The 20,494-nt window shown below is 41.1% G+C and overlaps 1 protein-coding gene across 1 annotated transcript; it reads right to left on the bottom strand.

Moving 5' to 3' along the window:
* Positions 1-727: 727 nt before the first annotated feature.
* On the bottom strand, positions 728-20,250 carry LOC139392092 (synaptic vesicle glycoprotein 2A-like). Its single transcript, XM_071139811.1, has 13 exons — positions 20,169-20,250; positions 14,481-15,255; positions 13,296-13,476; positions 11,443-11,594; positions 11,160-11,293; positions 8,625-8,714; positions 6,582-6,689; positions 6,231-6,319; positions 5,777-5,941; positions 5,457-5,590; positions 5,119-5,322; positions 4,744-4,903; positions 728-4,586 (listed from the first exon to the last, which is right to left on the bottom strand). Exons 2-13 carry the CDS (start codon positions 15,079-15,081, stop codon positions 4,403-4,405), a joined length of 2,202 nt encoding a protein of 733 aa, XP_070995912.1. The 5' UTR covers positions 15,082-15,255; positions 20,169-20,250; the 3' UTR covers positions 728-4,402.
* Between the last annotated feature and the right edge of the window lie 244 nt (positions 20,251-20,494).

The raw sequence follows: 20,494 nt of genomic DNA on the forward strand, positions 1-20,494 counted from the left end.
TACTGGTTGTTTGTTTTTCTGTTGAATAATTCTGTAATCGTAGACTCAGTATTATACCGAATTCTATGAATATAATCCTTGACCCAGCATGTTGCACAATAGTTCTCAAAATGTGAGTGATTATTGCTGCAGAGAACGCGTCCGATTAAATTCAAAATTACGCAGTGTAAACATTTCACCATGACAAGAATGTGTTAAAAATAATATTACGAATAATCATTTATTTATGCAGAAAAGTCACATTGAGATTCTAATTTTCATACGAGCCCAAGCAAGCAGCACACTTATAGTTAGTTACATATGAGACACAACACAACCTAAAAATAACAATGAATGAAAGTTAAAACAGTGCAAAGTGCATAAGAGAGCAGGTTTAAAAACATGTACAATCTGTGGTCAGCACATCCCTCCAATCTGGGATTTAAAATCATCAATCAGAATAAAATGACCCGAGTTGTAAACCCTTCTAGAAAACAATATGATGGGGCAGCACAGCTAAAAGCACTGTGTTGGGAACAATATGTAAAATACAGTTAATTTATCTTAGACGGTCATTTCCATGACTCTGTTGGGTACGTTAAGCGCTTCGATATTTTGGCAGCGGAACCTAAAATGGCCATCTAGACAAACATATAACAGTGAGTCTGTGGCCTTACAGTTAAGGACGGCCATCCTGCTAACTGATAGAAGGTTCCAGTGATGTGTAAGAGGCCTTGTAAGAGCCTTGTGTTTGTTACACATTTTAGAGCAGCATTCAGCATGGTTGATTCCTACGGCGACACACACACACACACGTACACAATTTCCTTATCACAAAACAGGGAAAGGACTTTGTTTTTATGTCCATAGTAGTTTATTATTTTCTTCATAGAACTGGATAGACAAATGGCCCACAAATTTGAATCCCATAGGTAACAATTCTCACATAAAATAAACACATCCAGCACCTGGTCAGCATCACTGTAAAATATTCTCAACATCCCATGGGAGTGATTACTGAAGAATTTATTCACGTTTTTTCTTAAATGTCATTTACAAAACAAAGACAACATACAATAGTGTTCCGTCATGTTGACAGTCTTGTCAAAGTGTTTTCCTTTATCTTTTTTTTGTCCACATATTTTATACTCATACGTACAAACGTCTACAGTTTCTACACACAGTACAATGATAGCACGTTGATGTTTAAGTCACATTAAAAAACGGCAGTTTCATCTAAGTGGACATGAGCTTTAATTTACTGAGGGCGCTCTTTTGACGAGAACATGGTGGCCATTTTGAAATACTTACTTTTGGAAACCCATCTATTCTTGTGCCTGTTTGCTAGGAAAGGGCGAAAGATATCCCTTTTATTGCTTTGATTTATTTTCTCCTTGAACTTTAACCCCCACTGAAAGCAGAGAGAAGTACAACTATTTAACAGGATCACCAAAGACTTACCAACAACGGCATACTTTAAAAAAACACAGACAAAACTTGCACCAAGTCATCCCACTCTGACCAAAAGCGGTCGTAGAACTGATACTGTACATAAAGACCCAAAGTGTCACCATACGACAGCAATACAAAAGCAGCTCCTGCTTTGGACAAACAGACCAGGCATATGAACAGCCAGAGAGATCAGACACTACAAGCATGCTTAACATCCTGCTTATTGGGAAGGCTACTTTGACAAGCCTGCCACAGGGACCTTTGATCTTAGAGAGATATGAACAGAGAAAAGTTTAAAGGTTGATGGGTCTAAAACTAGAGTCCAGATTCTTATCCTGAAACTACACGCATCTAATGGGATAATGGCTGGGATTTTGACACTCCCCAAAACCACTCTGCAATTGGTAACACACGTCATTTGAATTTGCTTTGTACAAATGTCATGTGCTTTTCTCATGATTACCATGCAACCTGCCAGGCAATCACAGAGACAAAATACCGCTTCTCAGAGGAAAACATTTGTTTGGCGGAGGCCTAATCAGCAAAAGAGCGCCCAAGGTTGACAACTATAAAGAACATCACATTGATCTAGATATCTATTGCATTAGTCTTTTAGTTCATAGATATGTTATAATGGCCCCTATTGACCTGTGCTCGTTCTTAGGGATGAAAACACCAGAACAACAGAAGTAGAAAAATATTTGGCACACACACTCACACATGCACGCACTCACACAAAGAGAGCACAACAGAGATCACAAATTCAATCTACACACATTGTTTTACACTTATCTTTCGCAAACTCACTCAAACACACTAGGTCTAGAACAAATGTGTCAGTTATGTGCACACACAAATAACAATAGATGTCACATACAGACATACGCAACACTAAAGAGATCCGATTTGAAGAAATAATTCCAGTACCACATCAGACACTGCTCTTGTATCAAGCACACAGCAACAGAGAAATCCCACAGGCCCAATCTCCCTGCAGTCAGATATCACACTCACACTACAGCTGAGCAATGGAGAGATCAGCTCTCTCACTGATTGTCACCACACTTGTGACACAAAGATTAAAAGGGATGGCGTGGACATGGTGACAAGTAAGCACATAATAATCAACAAAGGACCAGATTCAACCAAGCCTGCCTTGCCAACGTACATGTCCTCCCTCTGAAGGGATTTTTTTTAGGGGGGGGGGGGGGCAATAAATTGTACATTGTAAGTCGCTCTGTACATTGTACATTTCTTATCACAGGGAAAATAGTGTTTATATTACGGTTTGCATTTAATTGAGCCCTTCAAATGAATCTGGGAGTGACTAGTTGCTATAATCACATGAGCCGTATGACTGGAGGATAATGTTCTTCGTAACAGTGTATATGGATTCATTAATACTGCATTGCTTGGCGACTGAACAGGCCGACTTCGGTCCTCCTAGGTATAATGTTCTGTATGCCTTAATAGACAGCCGAGAGCGGGGCACATGCTGATGCAGAGAGCATAAGACCACTATGTGATAAGCAGGAAACATGAGTTGTAATCCTGGGCTCATTGATGTATTCGTTATTTTAAAGTAAAAACATCCGAGATTTTCAAAATGAACGGATATCTCCACTGATGTGTTAAATAGGTTGTCATCGTATTTACTCGTCTTTGTCTGGCGTTGCAATATCTTTACAGGATCCTAATGATGCACTTTATCAATGTAGATCAATGTACATGAATGAGTGCCCCAGAGGTCTCATAGAACCAATTACAAAACCATACAGGATACATATGATGTAACTCTTTCTCCATCTCCCTCATACATACACACCATAAAATGATTTAGACATATGCAGTATTTCACTGCTTGAAGTAAATCTGATCTAGAACAACAAATACAGTAGTTGTTGAGTGTGCACGGGGATCCATAATAAATACAAATATAAAACTAAAAACGATCCCGTCAAATTGCCATCAATAAATAAACTCAAATATTGACCAGTTATTGGTCATGTCATTATTTCAATACTTACAATATACCTTCAACACACATGTAGTCTGTTGTCTATATGATAAAATAACTAGTATCAATGTCAAGTGTGAACAAATAATATATATCATTCTTTTGAAGCAGGGAGCTTGGTGCATGTCACCTGGTAAGGGAAATATTGTTTGTAATATTCTCTTTCAGAGGAAGCCAATAAGAGATTTAAATGACAATGATCCTGTCCTTTCTTCCCCACAGATCCTAAAGGACAGAGGATATAAGATGCAAGCAATAGGCTGATCAACCAATGGGCTTCTATCATACGGCTTTCACTCATCAAGTCCATTCAGATTACAAAGGACAAGACGCTTTGAAGTATGATTCACCACTATTATAATCAGCCAAAGCTGAAAAACATCAATTTAATATTCAAGTATTCATTTGAGCTCCGCTTTTTCAGCAGGAAGCTAAGTTACAGTGAAAGCTATTTTCAGGTGGAAATCTATTGGAGGGCATCTGTAACCTTATTTGAATGGCATGATGGTCAGCTTTGGATGCTAGGATGAATTGAGGGTGTATAGATGTTTGATCTCTTTTGTTGGGAAGTATCTATGATCAATTTATCCCCATTAAGCATTGTAGCTATCAAGCAGTATCTTTGCATCCTTTGGCAGTGGGTTATAAACTTGTATCTGTGTTGGCAGGATTTCATTCCGTCTAACCTGTAGGATCTCTTAGAAAGAAAACCCAATGTGCTATTTTATGCTGTGGTGAAGATGTCAGCTAGTCTGTGCAGGCTAAATGGGTTACATCAGCATTTTAAGTATGATGCTATCCTCATTTTTTCTCAGTAATCTGGGACCGTTGTGATACTGTTGATGACAGTCAGTTTTTTGGTGTTTAATGGGCTGAGATTGTATGGTTGGTAGGGCCCTGGTTGCAATGTGGCCACTGCAGCTACACTCTTCTGCCTTCTGGTGGTGAATTGTGCTACTGCAGCACCTGGCCCCGTGTTTCAGGCAGCTTTAGAGCCAGGAAACTGCCGGCTGCGAGTGCGCCCGCAGCGAACAAGATGGGCACAGCCTTGGTGATGCCTACGAAGGACTGGAAGATGCTTATGCCGAGGACAGCAGCCAGTTTGCAAAGGGCATTTAAGAAGCCAAATGCAGTTGTCCTAAAAAAGAGAAGATAATGGAAATTGGCAGAGTAACTTCTCAGAACTTAACATGAAAACTTAAATATGTTTTCAATAAAACTGCATAAAATACCCCTTTATTCACTGTGCAAGAAGGAGCTGTAACACTTAAAAAATGTGAGGTAGGTGCGCTTGCCTTTTATCCGAGGGGTACAGTTCCACAGTCAACACATCCAGGGCATTCCAGGAAGCTATGCTGATGCCGCCGAAGAGACATAAGAGGGCGATCATTCCCGACTCGGTACTGCCGAATGACAGGAAGAAACAGCTGACACAAGATATGACACTTGATCCCGCTGTGTAGGAAAAGAGATTGAGGGCGAAGAGAAAGAGAGAGAAGAAAAAAAATCTAAGATAAGGGCTCTTTCTGTAGTAGGCTAATCATGAAATACTGTGGTATAGTAAAGCCTGCATGGTTCATGTATCATCAGATGTATAATCTCACAAGAAGCACCTTCTCTTTGAATGTTGTATAAAGCATTAATAACACATTCATGAAGGCGTGACATACCCAACATCCTCAGACGTCCAATTTTGTCCATCAGCAGGGCTGACACAATGTTGCCGGGTAACACGGCCAATGTGCCCAGGAAACTGACAAAGTAGATCATGTAGGCGTTGTTGTCATCAGTGAAGTCCAACAGACAGCCTTCCTTGTTGTGTAGGAAGGTGCTGTTTACAAGTTTGCTGTTGATGATTCTGTTCTGGAACAAGTCTGACAAGAGAATTGAAAGCAAGAGAGGTGTCAAGAAGGGGCCACGGGTAGGATACTGCCCAGTTCAATGCTAGGCAATATTCTAAGCTCTACTCTATATCGTTTCATGCTTCTGGTTTTGGGAGAGACTTTACCTGTATTGTAAAAGAGAGTTGCGATAAAGGTGCAGTTTCTGAAGAAGCTTCTGCTAGAGGTGATGTCCTCGAAGTAGCACTCCTCAAACACTGAGTCCTCAAACACCATGGACTTCATCTTAAGGTTGATGAACCTTGCGGACAATGATAAAGTTAGAAAGACCTTGTATTTAACGGCCCAGCTGTGTTAGAGTCGACTACCAATTAGTGTCTATTGCATGGTTGTGAAATTAAGGCCAGCACAGTTAACCATTCCTGATTAGATACAGAAAGGCATATTGCAAATTCACAAAGTTCTGTGTAATATCATGAGGACTGACTTGTCGTTGAAGTACTGTCCTTGGCGGTGCACCTGGTTCTCCAAGGTGAAGTTAAAAGTGACATGCTCCACTCGCTCCTTGGTGAAGAACTTGGTGCGCGAGGCATATTCCTGCTTCTGGATGTACTTGATCATGTCAGGGAACCACACTGTCAGCCCATAGTAGCTGGGGGAGAAGTAAAATACAAAAGTGGTTCAACCAAATTTTCACTATTTTTTTCACTATTTTCACAAAAATTTTCATTTTCACCATTTTTTCACTATGTTGAAATCAGTTGAGATAAGTATGAACCTCAATGGCCGGCCTGTTAAGATGGCAGGAGACATGATCTTTTAGAACCTTTTCAGATTTGATATGATAAAACATTTTTTTGAGCTTTCTGATTGATCAGACAATAACCGGTTTGTGCACAGGCCGCTGATAACAACTAAGGTCATGGCCCTGGTTCTGCTACCTGAACGACATGGTAAACCAGACAGCCATCATCATGAAGGTGGTCCTTCTGTACTCTGGATTGAAGATGGCCAAGAAGTTACTCCGCACCTATAGCAACCCACAGAAAAGTACTAAGATATGCACCTAGGTTTTTACAGCTGAGTCGGTTTAAAAACACAAAAACACACTATAAAACCCACTTAGCATAAATTGGGCTTTGGTCGTTTCGGATAAAACGCCTGCTGAGTGGCGTACATAATCTATGCAGTCTCATACAGTAAATGAACATATACTGTGTGAAATATAAAATATATACACATAAAACCATCATATTTTCATACCTGTATAGGATCTTAAACATGACGCTTACCTGGTGGAATAGGCTGGTCAGCTTCAATTTATAGCGTCGCAAAGTTGATATGTCTCCACCCATGTCCACCAGCTCATCCATCTGCTTTACAGTCTTGATGGTGGTGACCTGGGAAAACAATACCTTCCATTTTCAACTCATCTGTATGCAGTACATGTACAGTGCCTTGCGAAAGTATTCGGCCCCCTTGAACTTTGCGACCTTTTGCCACATTTCAGGCTTCAAACATAAAGATATAAAACTGTATATTTTTGTGAAGAATCAACAACAAGTGGGACACAATCATGAAGTGGAACGACATTTATTGGATATTTCAAACTTTTTTAACAAATCAAAAACTGAAAAATTGGGCGTGCAAAATTATTCAGCCCCTTTACTTTCAGTGCAGCAAACTCTCTCCAGAAGTTCAGTGAGGATCTCTGAATGATCCAATGTTGACCTAAATGACTAATGATGATAAATACAATCCACCTGTGTGTAATCAAGTCTCCGTATGAATGCACCTGCACTGTGATAGTCTCAGAGGTCCGTTAAAAGCGCAGAGAGCATCATGAAGAACAAGGAACACACCAGGCATGTCCGAGATACTGTTGTGAAGAAGTTTAAAGCCGGATTTGGATACAAAAAGATTTCCCAAGCTTTAAACATCCCAAGGAGCACTGTGCAAGCGATAATATTGAAATGGAAGGAGTATCAGACCACTGCAAATCTACCAAGACCTGGCCGTCCCTCTAAACTTTCAGCTCATACAAGGAGAAGACTGATCAGAGATGCAGCCAAGAGGCCCATGATCACTCTGGATGAACTGCAGAGATCTACAGCTGAGGTGGGAGACTCTGTCCATAGGACAACAATCAGTCGTATATTGCACAAATCTGGCCTTTATGGAAGAGTGGCAAGAAGAAAGCCATTTCTTAAAGATATCCATAAAAAGTGTCATTTAAAGTTTGCCACAAGCCACCTGGGAGACACACCAAACATGTGGAAGAAGGTGCTCTGGTCAGATGAAACCAAAATTGAACTTTTTGGCAACAATGCAAAACGTTATGTTTGGCGTAAAAGCAACACAGCTGAACACACCATCCCCACTGTCAAACATGGTGGTGGCAGCATCATGGTTTGGGCCTGCTTTTCTTCAGCAGGGACAGGGAAGATGGTTAAAATTGATGTGAAGATGGATGGAGCCAAATACAGGACCATTCTGGAAGAAAACCTGATGGAGTCTGCAAAAGACCTGAGACTGGGACGGAGATTTGTCTTCCAACAAGACAATGATCCAAAACATAAAGCAAAATCTACAATGGAATGGTTCAAAAATAAACATATCCAGGTGTTAGAATGGCCAAGTCAAAGTCCAGACCTGAATCCAATCGAGAATCTGTGGAAAGAACTGAAAACTGCTGTTCACAAATGCTCTCCATCCAACCTCACTGAGCTCGAGCTGTTTTGCAAGGAGGAATGGGAAAAAATTTCAGTCTCTCGATGTGCAAAACTGATAGAGACATACCCCAAGCGACTTACAGCTGTAATCGCAGCAAAAGGTGGCGCTACAAAGTATTAACTTAAGGGGGCTGAATAATTTTGCACGCCCAATTTTTCCGTTTTTGATTTGTTAAAAAAGTTTGAAATATCCAATAAATGTCGTTCCACTTCATGATTGTGTCCCACTTGTTGTTGATTCTTCACAAAAAAATACAGTTTTATATCTTTATGTTTGAAGCCTGAAATGTGGCAAAAGGTCGCAAAGTTCAAGGGGGCCGAATAGTTTCGCAAGGCACTGTATACATTAGGTCAGATTAGATTAGAACAACTCCATTTTCCTGTGAGGGAAATTCCCGTTTGGAGTGGTAAAAAAATTAACCAAAAAATAGCAGGTCTAGCATATGCAGTAAACAAATAATAGTCTCATCACATACTTCCAGCCTGGGGACGAGGTTACACAGAAATAAACAGCTAGGACAGGACAATACAACATCATAAACCCTTTCTGCAGAAGAACCTTTCAATTCAATGACTTTACATATTTGTCTCAGACATACTCACAGAAAACACCTTCTCTGGGTGTCCCTTTGCTCTCATGTTGGTGTCGTGAACTTGTTTCAGAATCATCCAGCCTTCGTCGTGTTTGCCGTTCTGTTGCGAAATGATCGCATAGTTCATCAAAAACACTTACAGTTGAAACACATTACGAGTATTGTGAAACATCATGTCTGTGTGAAGTATCTAAGGGTTTACTGTAATGTGCCTTAATATAATTTCCATGAATTTGGAATAAAACCTTATATTTTGCGTTATGCTAGTAAAGTAAGTAGTGCGAAGCTCAAAAATCAATGTGGACAGTGCATTCACAAAGTATTCAGACCTTTTGACTTTTCCACATTTTGTTACCTTATTCTAAAATGGATTCCATCGTTTTTTCCCCTCATCAATCTACAAATAATACCCCATAATGACTAAGCAAAAACAGGTTTACAGAAATGTTTGCAAAACAAATGTACAATAATTCGAATTTACCTAACTGTTCAGACCCTTTACTCAGTACTTTTCTGAAGCACCTTTGGCAGTGATTACAGCCTTGAGTCTTCTTGGATATGACGCTACAAGCTTGGCACACCTGTATTTGGGGAGTTTCTCCCATTCTTCTCTGCAGATCCTTAAGCTCTGTCAGGTTGGATGGGGAGCATCGCTGCACAGTTATTTTCAGGTCTCTCCAGAGATGTTCGATTGGGCCCAAGTCCAGGCTCTGGCTGGGCCACTCAAGGACATTCAGACACTTGTCCCGAAGCCACTCCTTCTCCCATCTCCACAGAGAAACTCTGGAGCTCCTCTGTTTATTCAAGCTCAAGTACTGCCATAGATTTTCAAGACGAAACTGTAACTAGATCACTCAGGATCATCATACTTATTCAATGTCATCTTGGTAAGCAATTCCACTGTATATTTGGCCTTGTGTTTTAGGTTGTCCTGCTGAAAGGTGAATTTGTCTCACAGTGTCTGTAGAAAAGCACACTGAAGCAGGTTTTCCTCTAGGATTTTGCCTGTGCTTAGCTCTATTCGGTTTATTTTTATCCTGAAAAACAAGCATTCCAATAACATGATGCAGCCACCACAATGTTTGAAAATATGAAGAGTGGTACTTAGTGACGCGTTGTGTTGGATTTGCCCCAAACATAACACTTTGTGTTCAGGAAAGAAAGTTCATTTCTTTGCCACATTTTTTGCAGTTTTACTTTAATGTTTTGAAGAAAAAAAATCTACACAGGCTTCCTTATTTTCACTCTTTCATTTAGGTTAGTATTGTGGAGTAGCTACAATGTTGTTGATCCATCCTCAGTTTTCTCCTATCACAGCCATTAAACTCTGTAACTGTTTTAAAGTCACCATTGATTGGTCTCATGGTGAAATTCCTGAGCGGTTATCTAACTCTTTGGCAACTGAGTTAGGAAGGACACCTGTATCTTTGTAGTGACAGGGTGTATTGATACACCATCCAACGTGTAATTCATAACTTTACCATGGTCAAAGAGATATTCAACGTATGCTTTCCCCCCCATCTACCAATAGGTGCCCTTCTTTGCGAGGCATTGGAAAACCTCCCTGGTATTTGTTGTTAAATCTGTGTTTGAAATTCACTGCTCGACTGAGGGACCTTACAGATAATTGTATGTGTGGGGTACAGAGATGAAGTAGTCATTGAAAAATCATGCTAAACTATTATTGTACACAGATTGATTCCATGCAACTTATTATGTGACTTGTTAAGAAAATATTTACTCCTGAACTTATTTAGGCTTGCAATAATAAAGGAGCTGAATACTGATTGACGCAAGACATTTCAGCTTTTCATTTTTTATTATTTTGTAAAAAATTCTAAAAACATAATTACACTTTGACATTATGGACTATTGTATGTAGGCCTCGACACAATCCTGTCTCGGCGCTCTAGGAACAATTCTTTGAACCTCATGGCTTGGTGTTTGCTTTGACATGCTCTGCCAACTGTGGGACCTTATATAGACAGCTGTGTGCCCCTTTCCAAATCATGTCCAATCAATTTATTTTACCACAGATGGACGCCAATCAAGATGTAGAAACATCTCAAGGATGATCAATGGAAACAGGATGCACCTGATCTCAATTTCGAGTCTCATAGCAAACGGTCTGAATACTCATGTAAATAAGGTATTTCTGTTTTTTTAATTATTTGAATACATTTGCAAAAATGTCTATAAACCTGTTTTTGCTTTGTCATTATGGGGTATTGTGTGTAGATTGATGAGGAACATTTTTTATTGAATCCATTTTAGAATAAGGCTGTAGCGTAACAAAATGTGGAAACAGTCTGAATAAAGAAAAGGGGTCTGAATACCTTCCGAATGCACTGTAAATCTGAAGAATTGAAAATACTAAATTAACAATATCCCAGATTGTGCCTTTAAAGGTATGATCTGCCTATATTTACTGCTGTTCAATAGCCAACTCAGGTAATGATATATTAGGCATCAAATTATTGAGGTCAGAATTGGACTTGGGTAAACTGCTTCTATATGGACTTGTGAGAAAGCAACCCTTGCTTACCTCTAAGAAGAAGCGAGGGCTTTCTGGCATGGTGGTGAGAGAAGCAATAGCTGCAACAGAGGGAAATGCACACACCAGGACGAACACACGCCAGCTGTGGAACTGGTACGCAGAGCCCATCTGGAAACTCCAGCCTGGGAGGAGAGGAAGCAGAGAGAGAGAAATGGGACGAAGCACAAACTGTATCCCTGCGTAATCACTAGATACAACTTTGTGATAAGGAACTTTGAGGGCTTTTGGGGCCATAGCCGTGATGATTGAATTCCCGCCATAGGCTACTCACCATAGTGTGGGATGATGGCCCATGCCATAGCTGAGGCATAGATGCCACCAATCATCCAGAACATGCAGAGCCAACTGAGGTGCTCCCCACGTTTCTCCTGGGCCAGAAACTCTGAGTAGTAGGAGAACACAATGGGGATGGAACCACCGATCCTGAAAGGATTAGCATGGAGAAACAAACCACTGGAGGTTAAATGAAATCAAACTTGAAGATCATATTTGTTGGTAGGAGTGCTACAAAGCTTCTCGAGATGGTGCTATTGGGATGAACGGTCATTCTTAGCATTAAAGCCAAGAAAATCTAACTCTCCTAATTATTAACAGTGCCTTCAGAAAGTATTCATACCCCTTGAATTATTCCACATTTTGTTGTGTTGCAGCCTGAATTTAAATATAATTTATTTCTCAACCATCAACACACAGTACCCTATAATGACAAAGTGAAAACATGTTTTTAGACATTTTTGAAAATTTGGGGAAAATTAAATACAAAATATCTCATTTACATAAGTATTCACACCCCTGAGTCGATACGTGTTAGAATCACCTTTGGCAGCGATTACAGCTCATAGTCTTTCTGGGTAAGTCTCTAAGAGCTTTGCAAACCTTGATTGTAAAATATTTGCACATCACTCATTTTAAAATTCTTCAAGCTCTGTCAAGTTGGTTGTTGATCACTGCTAGACAGCCATTTTCAAGTACTGCCATAGATTTTCAAGACGAAACTGTAACTAGATTACTCAGGAATATTCAATGTCATCTTGTTAAGCAATTCCACTGTATATTTGGCCTTGTGTTTTAGGTTATTGATCTGCTGAAAGGTGAATTTGTCTCACAGTGTCTGTAGGAAAGCAAACTGAAGTAGGTTTTTCTTCTAGGATTTTTCCTGTGCTTAGCTCTATTCAGTTTATTTTTTATCCTAAATAACAAGCATTCCAATAACATGATGCAGCCACCACAATGCTTGAAAATATGAAGAGTGGTACTCAGTGATGTGTTGTGTTGGATTTGAAACAAACATAACGCTTTGTATTCAGGACAGAAAGTTCATTTCTTTGCCACATTTTTTGCAGTTTTACGTTAATGCCTTAACGCAAACAGGATGCATGTTTTGAAAAAAAATTATCTATACAGGCTTCCTTATTTTCAACTCTTTCATTTAGGTTAGTATTGAGGACTAGCTACAATGTTGTTGATCCATCCTCAGTTTTCTCCTATCACAGCCATTAAACTCTGTAACTGTTTTAAAGTCACCATTGATTGGTCTCATGGTGAAATTCCTGAGCGGTTATCTAACTCTTTGGCAACTGAGTTAGGAAGGACACCTGTATCTTTGTAGTGACAGGGTGTGTTGATTACATCCAAAGTGTAAGTCATAACTTTACCATGCTCAAAGAGATATTCAACGTATGCTTTTTTTTTTTTTTTTTTTACCTATCTACCAATAGGTGTCCTTCTTTGCGAGTCATTGAAAAACATCCCTGGTCTTTGTGGTTGAATCTATGCTGGAAATTCACTGCTCGACTGAGGGACCTTACAGATAATTGTATGTGTGGGGTACAGATATGAGGTAGTCATTTATAAATACTATTAAACCCTATTATTGCACACAGAGTGAGTCCATGCAACTTATTATGTGACTTGTTAAGAAAATGTTTACTCCTGAACTTATTTAGGCTTGCAATAATAAAGGGGTTGAATACATTTCATTTCAGACTGTAACACAGCAAAATGTGGAAAAAGTCAAGGGGTGTGAATACTTTCTGAAGGCACTGCAACAATATTAAAAAGCCCTTAAGCCCACCTGTATCTGTGTGTCACTCATTCACCATCCATCAGTTTTCAGAAACTTACCCAACACCAGAAAGAAGTCTGCATAAGAGAAAGGTGCTGTAGCCCTGAACAAAGGAGGAGAAGAAGGAGAAGACACTGTTGATGGAGAGACAGATGAGAAGGGACTGCCGTCGGCCGATCCGGTCAGCGAGCCCACCCCACACGAATGCCCCGACCATCATTCCCAGATAAACAATCAGACCTGCAGAGGATGGAGAGAGACAATGAGAGAGATTCATGTTTCAATCAGACCTGTGCATACAGCTGCTTTATTTTAGACCTCTTTGAAGTTATGCTAATTGATTGCACCAAATTGCCATTGAAATGTATAGGATTCATATAATATTGAATAAATATAGTACCTAACTTTTTTCTAACAATGAGTTAGACATGAGGAATCAAAATAAACGGTCAAACGTTTATATTATATGAATCCTATATATTAAAATGGCCAATTTGGGTGCAATCAATTAACAAAATAACGATGCAAGAATGCTAATCTGATCGGTTTGGGTTCCAAGTTCTACGGTAAATCCCTCACATCTTGAGACTTTGTTATCACAACTCACATAAATGACTGTCTTAAATGACTGTCCCCCAAAAAGATTTGCATTTGTGCTATCTGCCAATTGCATTGTGTAAACCTGCGGTTAGGTGTGTGGGCAGACACCGTCATACACTCACACACACACACCGTCATACACTCACACACACACAAACAGGCAGACACACACACACACACAAACACAAACACACACACACACACACACACACACACACACACACACACACACACACACACACACACACACACACACACACACACACACACACACACACACACACACACACAGCTCAAGGGCAGTGAAAGGGGGAGGTGTGGGATGGAGGAGGCTATTTATAGATGGTTTTCCCTTTTATGTGAGAATGAACTCTCTGTCAGCGGAAGAGGAAGGAACGTGTCAGGAGACAGACAGACGTGTCCGAGAGACAAGATCAAAGCAAGCTGCAGAGCATGCTTTACCGCAGAACGACAGGGTTTAATTGAATTTGCATTGGGACCGATAAATCCCCCCACATACTGTATGACACTCGATCAGAGAAATACAGTCTTCAACACGCTCCAAAAAAATGTAAGGGTTCACTTACCTAGCATGTAAATCAATCAAATCAGTTAAAAAGACACAGTTTAAGGGTTACACTTACCCAACATGCCCTTGCTTTCCTCTGACAGACACATATCTTTCTCGGCGCTGGGGAGCACAAAGCCCACTACGAAGATCTCCACACCGTCTGCCATGAGTGCCAGCCCCAGCACAAAGTAGAGAGTCCACTGGAACTTCCCATGGCCACACTCCTGCAGGATGGTCTCGTACTGCTGGGCTAGCTCTTCTTGGTCCTTCCGCCGTTCCCCCTCAAACTGTGCCATGTCCCTGAACTGCTGCCCATCTCCCCCTGCTAGGCCGTCAGCAGCCTTGCTCGAGTCAGCGCGGGGAATGCCCTGGTACTCGCCCTCGTAGATCTCGTCGTCTTCGTCGTGACCTTCTGTGGAGTCGCTGTGGCCACCTTCCTCGTCATTGGCTGCCTGGCTGTCGCCCCGGTAGTAACCACCGTCCTGCCCCCCAGGCACTACAGGGTAGTCATCGTCGTCGTTTTCCTCAAAGCGGGCGTAGGAGCGTTTGCTGTACTCGTCGGTCATCTTGTCCACACCACGGCCCACTTTCTTGGCCGCCTGGCGCTTGACCTCTTTGGCAATGTCTTTGGCGCCCTTTATAAAGGCTGTCTTGTTCTGATAGCCGTCCTCCATTATTGAAGTGTTGAGGAATCTCAAAGGCAGGGGTTTATCACCTGAAAAGTAGGTTGTGAACTCAGGAATCTCTGGGGAGTGTTTCTGTCAGGTAGCGTTCCAGTTTACCCTCAACAGGGTGGCGGAGAGTTGAGCTGAATTGGATCACAGGGCCCGCTTTGTGATGGACAGCTCCTATACAGAGGGAAAGCGCAAACACGTTGTCAGTCACATGGACCATACTTCAGAATCAGGGTTGGGGTCAATATAATTGTAAACAAATACCGTATAGTTTAAAACATGTTTGAAACCATAATTGTGATCGAATGGAGTCCTTGCATCCATAGCTCCATCCCTCAGCTCTTTATCAAAACAAGTGGTGGGTTGCAATTTGTTGTTTTGTGAATCCCAGATTGCCCCTTTAAGTACCATTCCATCTCTATAATGCTCAATAAATGAGTAAGCCTGTTACTGTTGCTAGGGGGAGAGTATTTCTAAGCAGTTGCCAAGCAGCATCTTATCTCAATTTGCACTCTCCGAACTGATTAGGAATGGCTTACTGTTCTCCTGTTGACATATTGTGTCTGGTGTCCATCTGATAACCACTCAACACCAGGGAAACTATAGCAGGGACATACTGAGAAGGGTAGCAGCAATTCCTAGTGGACTGTGGATTCATGGATAAGTCAAAAGCAATATTTTTTCAAACATATGGAAAGGACATTTTAAATAATATAAATTAAGAGTATGAATCCAAGTGTGTATTATTGCAATGCACAAACAATGTTGCTTTGTATTCAGACCCTTGCTATTAAACTCTAAATTGAGCTCAGGTGCATCCTGTTTCCATTGATCATCCTTGAGATGTTTCTACAACTTGATTGGAGTCCAACTGTGGTAAATTCAATTGGTCGGACATGATTTGGAAAGACACACACCTGTCTATATAAGGTCCCACAGTTGACAGTACATGTCAGAGCAAAAACCAAGCCATGAGGTCTAAGGAATTGTCTGTAGAGCTCAGAGACATGATTGTGCTGAGGCACAGATTTTCTATTTAACCTTTTTTTAACTAGGAAAGTCAGTTAACAACAAATTCTTATTTACAATGACGGCCTACACTAGCCAACCCTGGACGACACTGAGCCAATTGTGCACCACCCTATGGGACTCTCAATCACGGCCGGTTGTGATACAGCCTGGATTCGTACCAGGGTGTCTGTAGTGACACCTCTACCACTGAGATGCAGTGCCTTAGACAGCTGCGCCACTTGAGAGCAGATCTGGGGAAGGGCACCAAAAAAAAATTCTACAGCATTGAAGATACCAAAGAACAAAGTGGCCGCCATTATTCTTAAATGGAAGAAGTTTGGAACCATCAAGACTCTTCCTAGAGCTGGCAGCCCAGCCAAACTGAGCAATCTGGGGAGAAGAACCTTGGTCAGGGAGTTGACCAAGAACCCGATGGTCACTGACAGAGTTCCAGAATTCCTCTGTGGAGATGGGAGAACCTTCCAGAAGGACAACCATCTCTGCAGTACTCCACCAATTAGGCCTTTATGGTAGAGTGGCCAGACAAAAGCCCCTCCTCAGTAAAAGGCACATGACAGCCCGCTTGGAGTTTGCCAAAAGGCACCTAAAGGACTCAGAACATGAGAAACAAGATTCTCTGGTCTGATGAAACCAAGATTGAACTCTTTGTCCTGAATGCCAAGTGTCACGTCTGGAGGAAACCTGGCACCATCCCTTCGGTGAAGCATGGTGGTGGCAGAATCATGCTGTGGGGATGTTATTCAGCGGTAGGGACTGGGAGACTAGTCAGGATCGAGGGAAAGATGAACGGATTAAAGTACAGAGAAATCCTTGATGAAAACCTGCTGCAGGGAGCTCAGGACCTTAGACTGGGGCGAAGGTTCACCTTCCAACAGGACAACATCCCCAAGCCCATAGCCAAGGCAACACAGAAGCAGCATTGCGAACGAGTCTCTGAATGTCCTTGAGTGGGCCAGCCAGAGCTCGGACTTGAACCCAACCGAACATCTCTGGAGAGACCTGAAAATAGCTGTGCAGCAACGCTCCCCATCCAACCTGACAGAGCTTGAGAAAAATGGGAGAAACTCCCCAAATACAGGTGTGCCGAGCTTGTAGCGTCATACCCAGGAAGACTCAAGGCTGTAAATGCTGCAAAAGGTGCTTCAACAAAGTACTGAGTAAAGGTTCTGAATACTTATGTAAATGTAATATTTCAGTTGTGTATTTTTAATACATTTGTAAACATGTCTAAAAACCTGTTTTTATGGGGTATTGTGTGTAGATTGATGAGGGAAAAAAACAATTGAATCCATTTTAGAATATGGCTGTAACGTAACAAAATGTGGAAAAAATCAAGGGGTCTGAATACTTTGCGAATGCACTGTATATACGCTGAGATACAGTTTCCTGTTCCCCAAAGTCAGATTTAAAATAGTGGCCACCATTAGAGAAGGTGGGAATATTTTGATACAATCAGCATCACCGATAACAATATTATTTGGGAGCCTTTTATCTATCTATGTCTGCCTATCACAGCGGTAAACGTGCAATGGTCTCTTTCTCTAAATGTGAAACAAATAAATATAGCATTTATTAGTATAGCATTGGATTTTGTAAGACAATGATGAACAGATGTGTTGATACAAGAATTTAAATTTGTTACAGAATCAAATGGGTTGGTCAAATTGTAACTGAGCTTCAAATGCAATGTTTTGAACTGGCTGCCCAGGGGGATGGGCTGTATGTCCTTGCCATTTTATCTTTCTGCCTTTTACAATTCATTATTATCTCAATCTATGGACGTGGCCACATTTTCCTTGACAACAAAATACCAAAAGCCCATTGTACAAGGCTGAAACCCAGTATTTGTATTTTGTATGTATTTTGTTGAAACAGCTGTCCACTTCATCTTTGACAAGGACTGGAGATAAGCTCTAATGCTCTCCTATACCTATAATGCCATTTTGGGGTGTTTAAAGCGGTGCCTGCTTTAAATGGTTAATGAGGATTATTAATCCTCTCATGTCATGTGTTGGGATTATACGAAGGGAAAACAACAGTATAGGAGTGAGAGGATTCACTTTTTTGCATCAAGACTGTGTTCAGAGAATCAGATTGATTTCAAAGCTTTGGGAGGTTCAAGCCTGTGAGCAGATGGGAGGGGAGAGAAACATCTAGAGAGTGATAGTGAGAGGGAGGAAGAAAGCAAAGGAAGTGAGACAGGACATGATACAATGCACAGACAGAATGGAAGAGATACATTGAGAAAAGGGGAGATAGAACTTGAGAGAGAGAGGAGAGAGAGTGAGCGGGAGAGCCTTCTTCAGGGAATTCCTTCCTGACAACAGGGTGGCAGACAACATGATTAAAGAGCCACTGGGTGACCCATTAGCCTAAGAGGTGCCTGCCAAAAGCAGCAAGAGTGAGGATGAAACTGGGTACAGCAATGACAACACATCCATCTATTTAGAAAAAAACTGTCGCTGTAAATATACACATCAGATATACTATATTTTAGTCAGTAACGTCCACACGATTGCACATGTGGGGTCAGAGATGGGGACAAGACTCACTTTAACACATATTGGTCCTAAAATGCAAACCCCGCTTTCCTGGCGTCCCAGTACTTTACCCCAGCGATTCCCTCACACCATAGAACACTCCTAATGGCTGCACCTGTGGTGCCATCCCACTTCTCACATGAAGGTGACAAATTCAAGGGGGTAGTCCGACCATGACCTGAACCAGAGGCCCTGTGACTGTCAGTCCCAACAGTCCAACGTCCCCTTGACAAGTTCATTGGGTGGCCTGGGTAAACGATTGAAAGGAATGTGAGTCTTATTTAGTTATTTCTTGCTTTTCTAAAGTCTACCAACCTTGCCACCAGGCATACCAGCTAAAATAGATAGACAAGCTAGCTACTCCAACTTGATATATAGCCTGCAATGGCTTCTTGGTAGCTAGTTATGAGAGATTGGGAACCTATCTGGGCTAGCTAAAGCCAACTTCGAAAAATTGCTGTGGCTTGTAGTATTACAGAGAAAAAAATATAAGAAAAAATAAAATATTTTTACAAACTTGTGGGGACATGTGCCACTGGGCATGACGCCTCTGCATGCCAAAAAATCTAAATCTACAGGCACTAAATATGCTAATTATGTTGTGCAGGCATGATTATTTTAATGGTCAAGGAAACATGTATTTGTTAAGAGAAATAGTAAACCCGTTGAACATTAGCAACAAATGGCGCCATCTGAGACAAGGTCGTCATATGGAGGCAAAGCATGGAAGCATTGGCTTGCCAAAAGTGACGCGGCTTTAATTAGACCTCAATATGATGGTCCATCTGAGATCTTTGCAAGGTCACACATGTACGTTTATTATGTCAGAAATTGTCTGCCAATAACTTGCATTACGGACGGTTGGCATTCAGTCGACATGGAATCCCCCCTTACCATCCCCCTCACCAACACAATCACGATGAATCGCCTTCGTGAAGGACAATTGCAAAATTATAACACATTTGTCAAAACACAAGGCAATACGACTGCGAAAATTAAGATAGTATGCTAGTAATATAATTTATTTAGGGGTAGCCAATAATTCAATATTTAACTCAGTACAACAAAAGCAGCGCGTCTTTTACAACTGACTTAAAGCAATTAGCAGAATTGTTGATCTAAATTCAATATTCAACATATTATTTTCGGAAAAATATATATTTTTTAAACCGAACGCAGTTCCAATCGTATTATTTGAAGAGATATGACATTGTCGTGACTGCATTTTTACGCAGGGCTGCGGGATGATGTGGATATAATGTTAGACAGGATACTGTCATGTTAAATAGGCAATAAGAAATATCCACAATTTGAGTCTGAATCGACGCATAAATAGATAGGCTGCATTTCAATAAAACGCAAGATGATTTTCACACCCTAAATCGTGGCCCGTGCGCAAGATCTTTTGGGATGCACGCACATCCAGATAACAACGGGGTAACGTTAGGCTTATGTAGGCTAATTATAACTAATTTGTTGAGTTTCATTTTAGTAAAAGTAACAGCATCATCTCACCGTAATTATGATTTGATTTTCACTATATCCCCAGCTTGAATTGTGTCCACAGGATGACTGTACGTTTGATGCTGCTGCTGCTCAAACGTGGATAGGCTGGCTCCCTGTAACCCAACTGACTGAAGAGGAAGCGTGAAGCGAGAAACAAGAAGTACCACCTCAGTGGGTACCAAACGTAGCATCGTGGATCCCCTCCCCCCAATCGAACATTTTTGGTCCTCGGCATAAATAGACCATTCACGCACCTTGCCACGGTCTATCTTATTGGTGCTATAGTGGTTCTCAAGTGAATCATTTATCTTAACCCGTATTTCAAACAATTTGAA

The sequence above is a fragment of the Oncorhynchus clarkii genome, chromosome 32, assembly GCF_045791955.1.
Source record: "Oncorhynchus clarkii lewisi isolate Uvic-CL-2024 chromosome 32, UVic_Ocla_1.0, whole genome shotgun sequence".
Taxonomy (NCBI): domain Eukaryota; kingdom Metazoa; phylum Chordata; class Actinopteri; order Salmoniformes; family Salmonidae; genus Oncorhynchus; species Oncorhynchus clarkii.

What these genes read in the sequence shown, in the direction of transcription:
- LOC139392092 (XM_071139811.1), bottom strand. Translation starts at nt 15,081, where the DNA reads ATGGAGGACGGCTATCAGAACAAGACAGCCTTTATAAAGGGCGCCAAA. An exon ending in GGAAAGCAAGGGCATGTTGG is followed by an intron (nt 13,477 to 14,480) that starts GTAAGTGTAACC and finishes CATCCTCTGCAG; the next exon opens with GTCTGATTGTTTATCTGGGA. An exon ending in AACTCTCTTTTACAATACAG is followed by an intron (nt 5,323 to 5,456) that starts GTAAAGTCTCTC and finishes TTCTCTTGTCAG; the next exon opens with ACTTGTTCCAGAACAGAATC.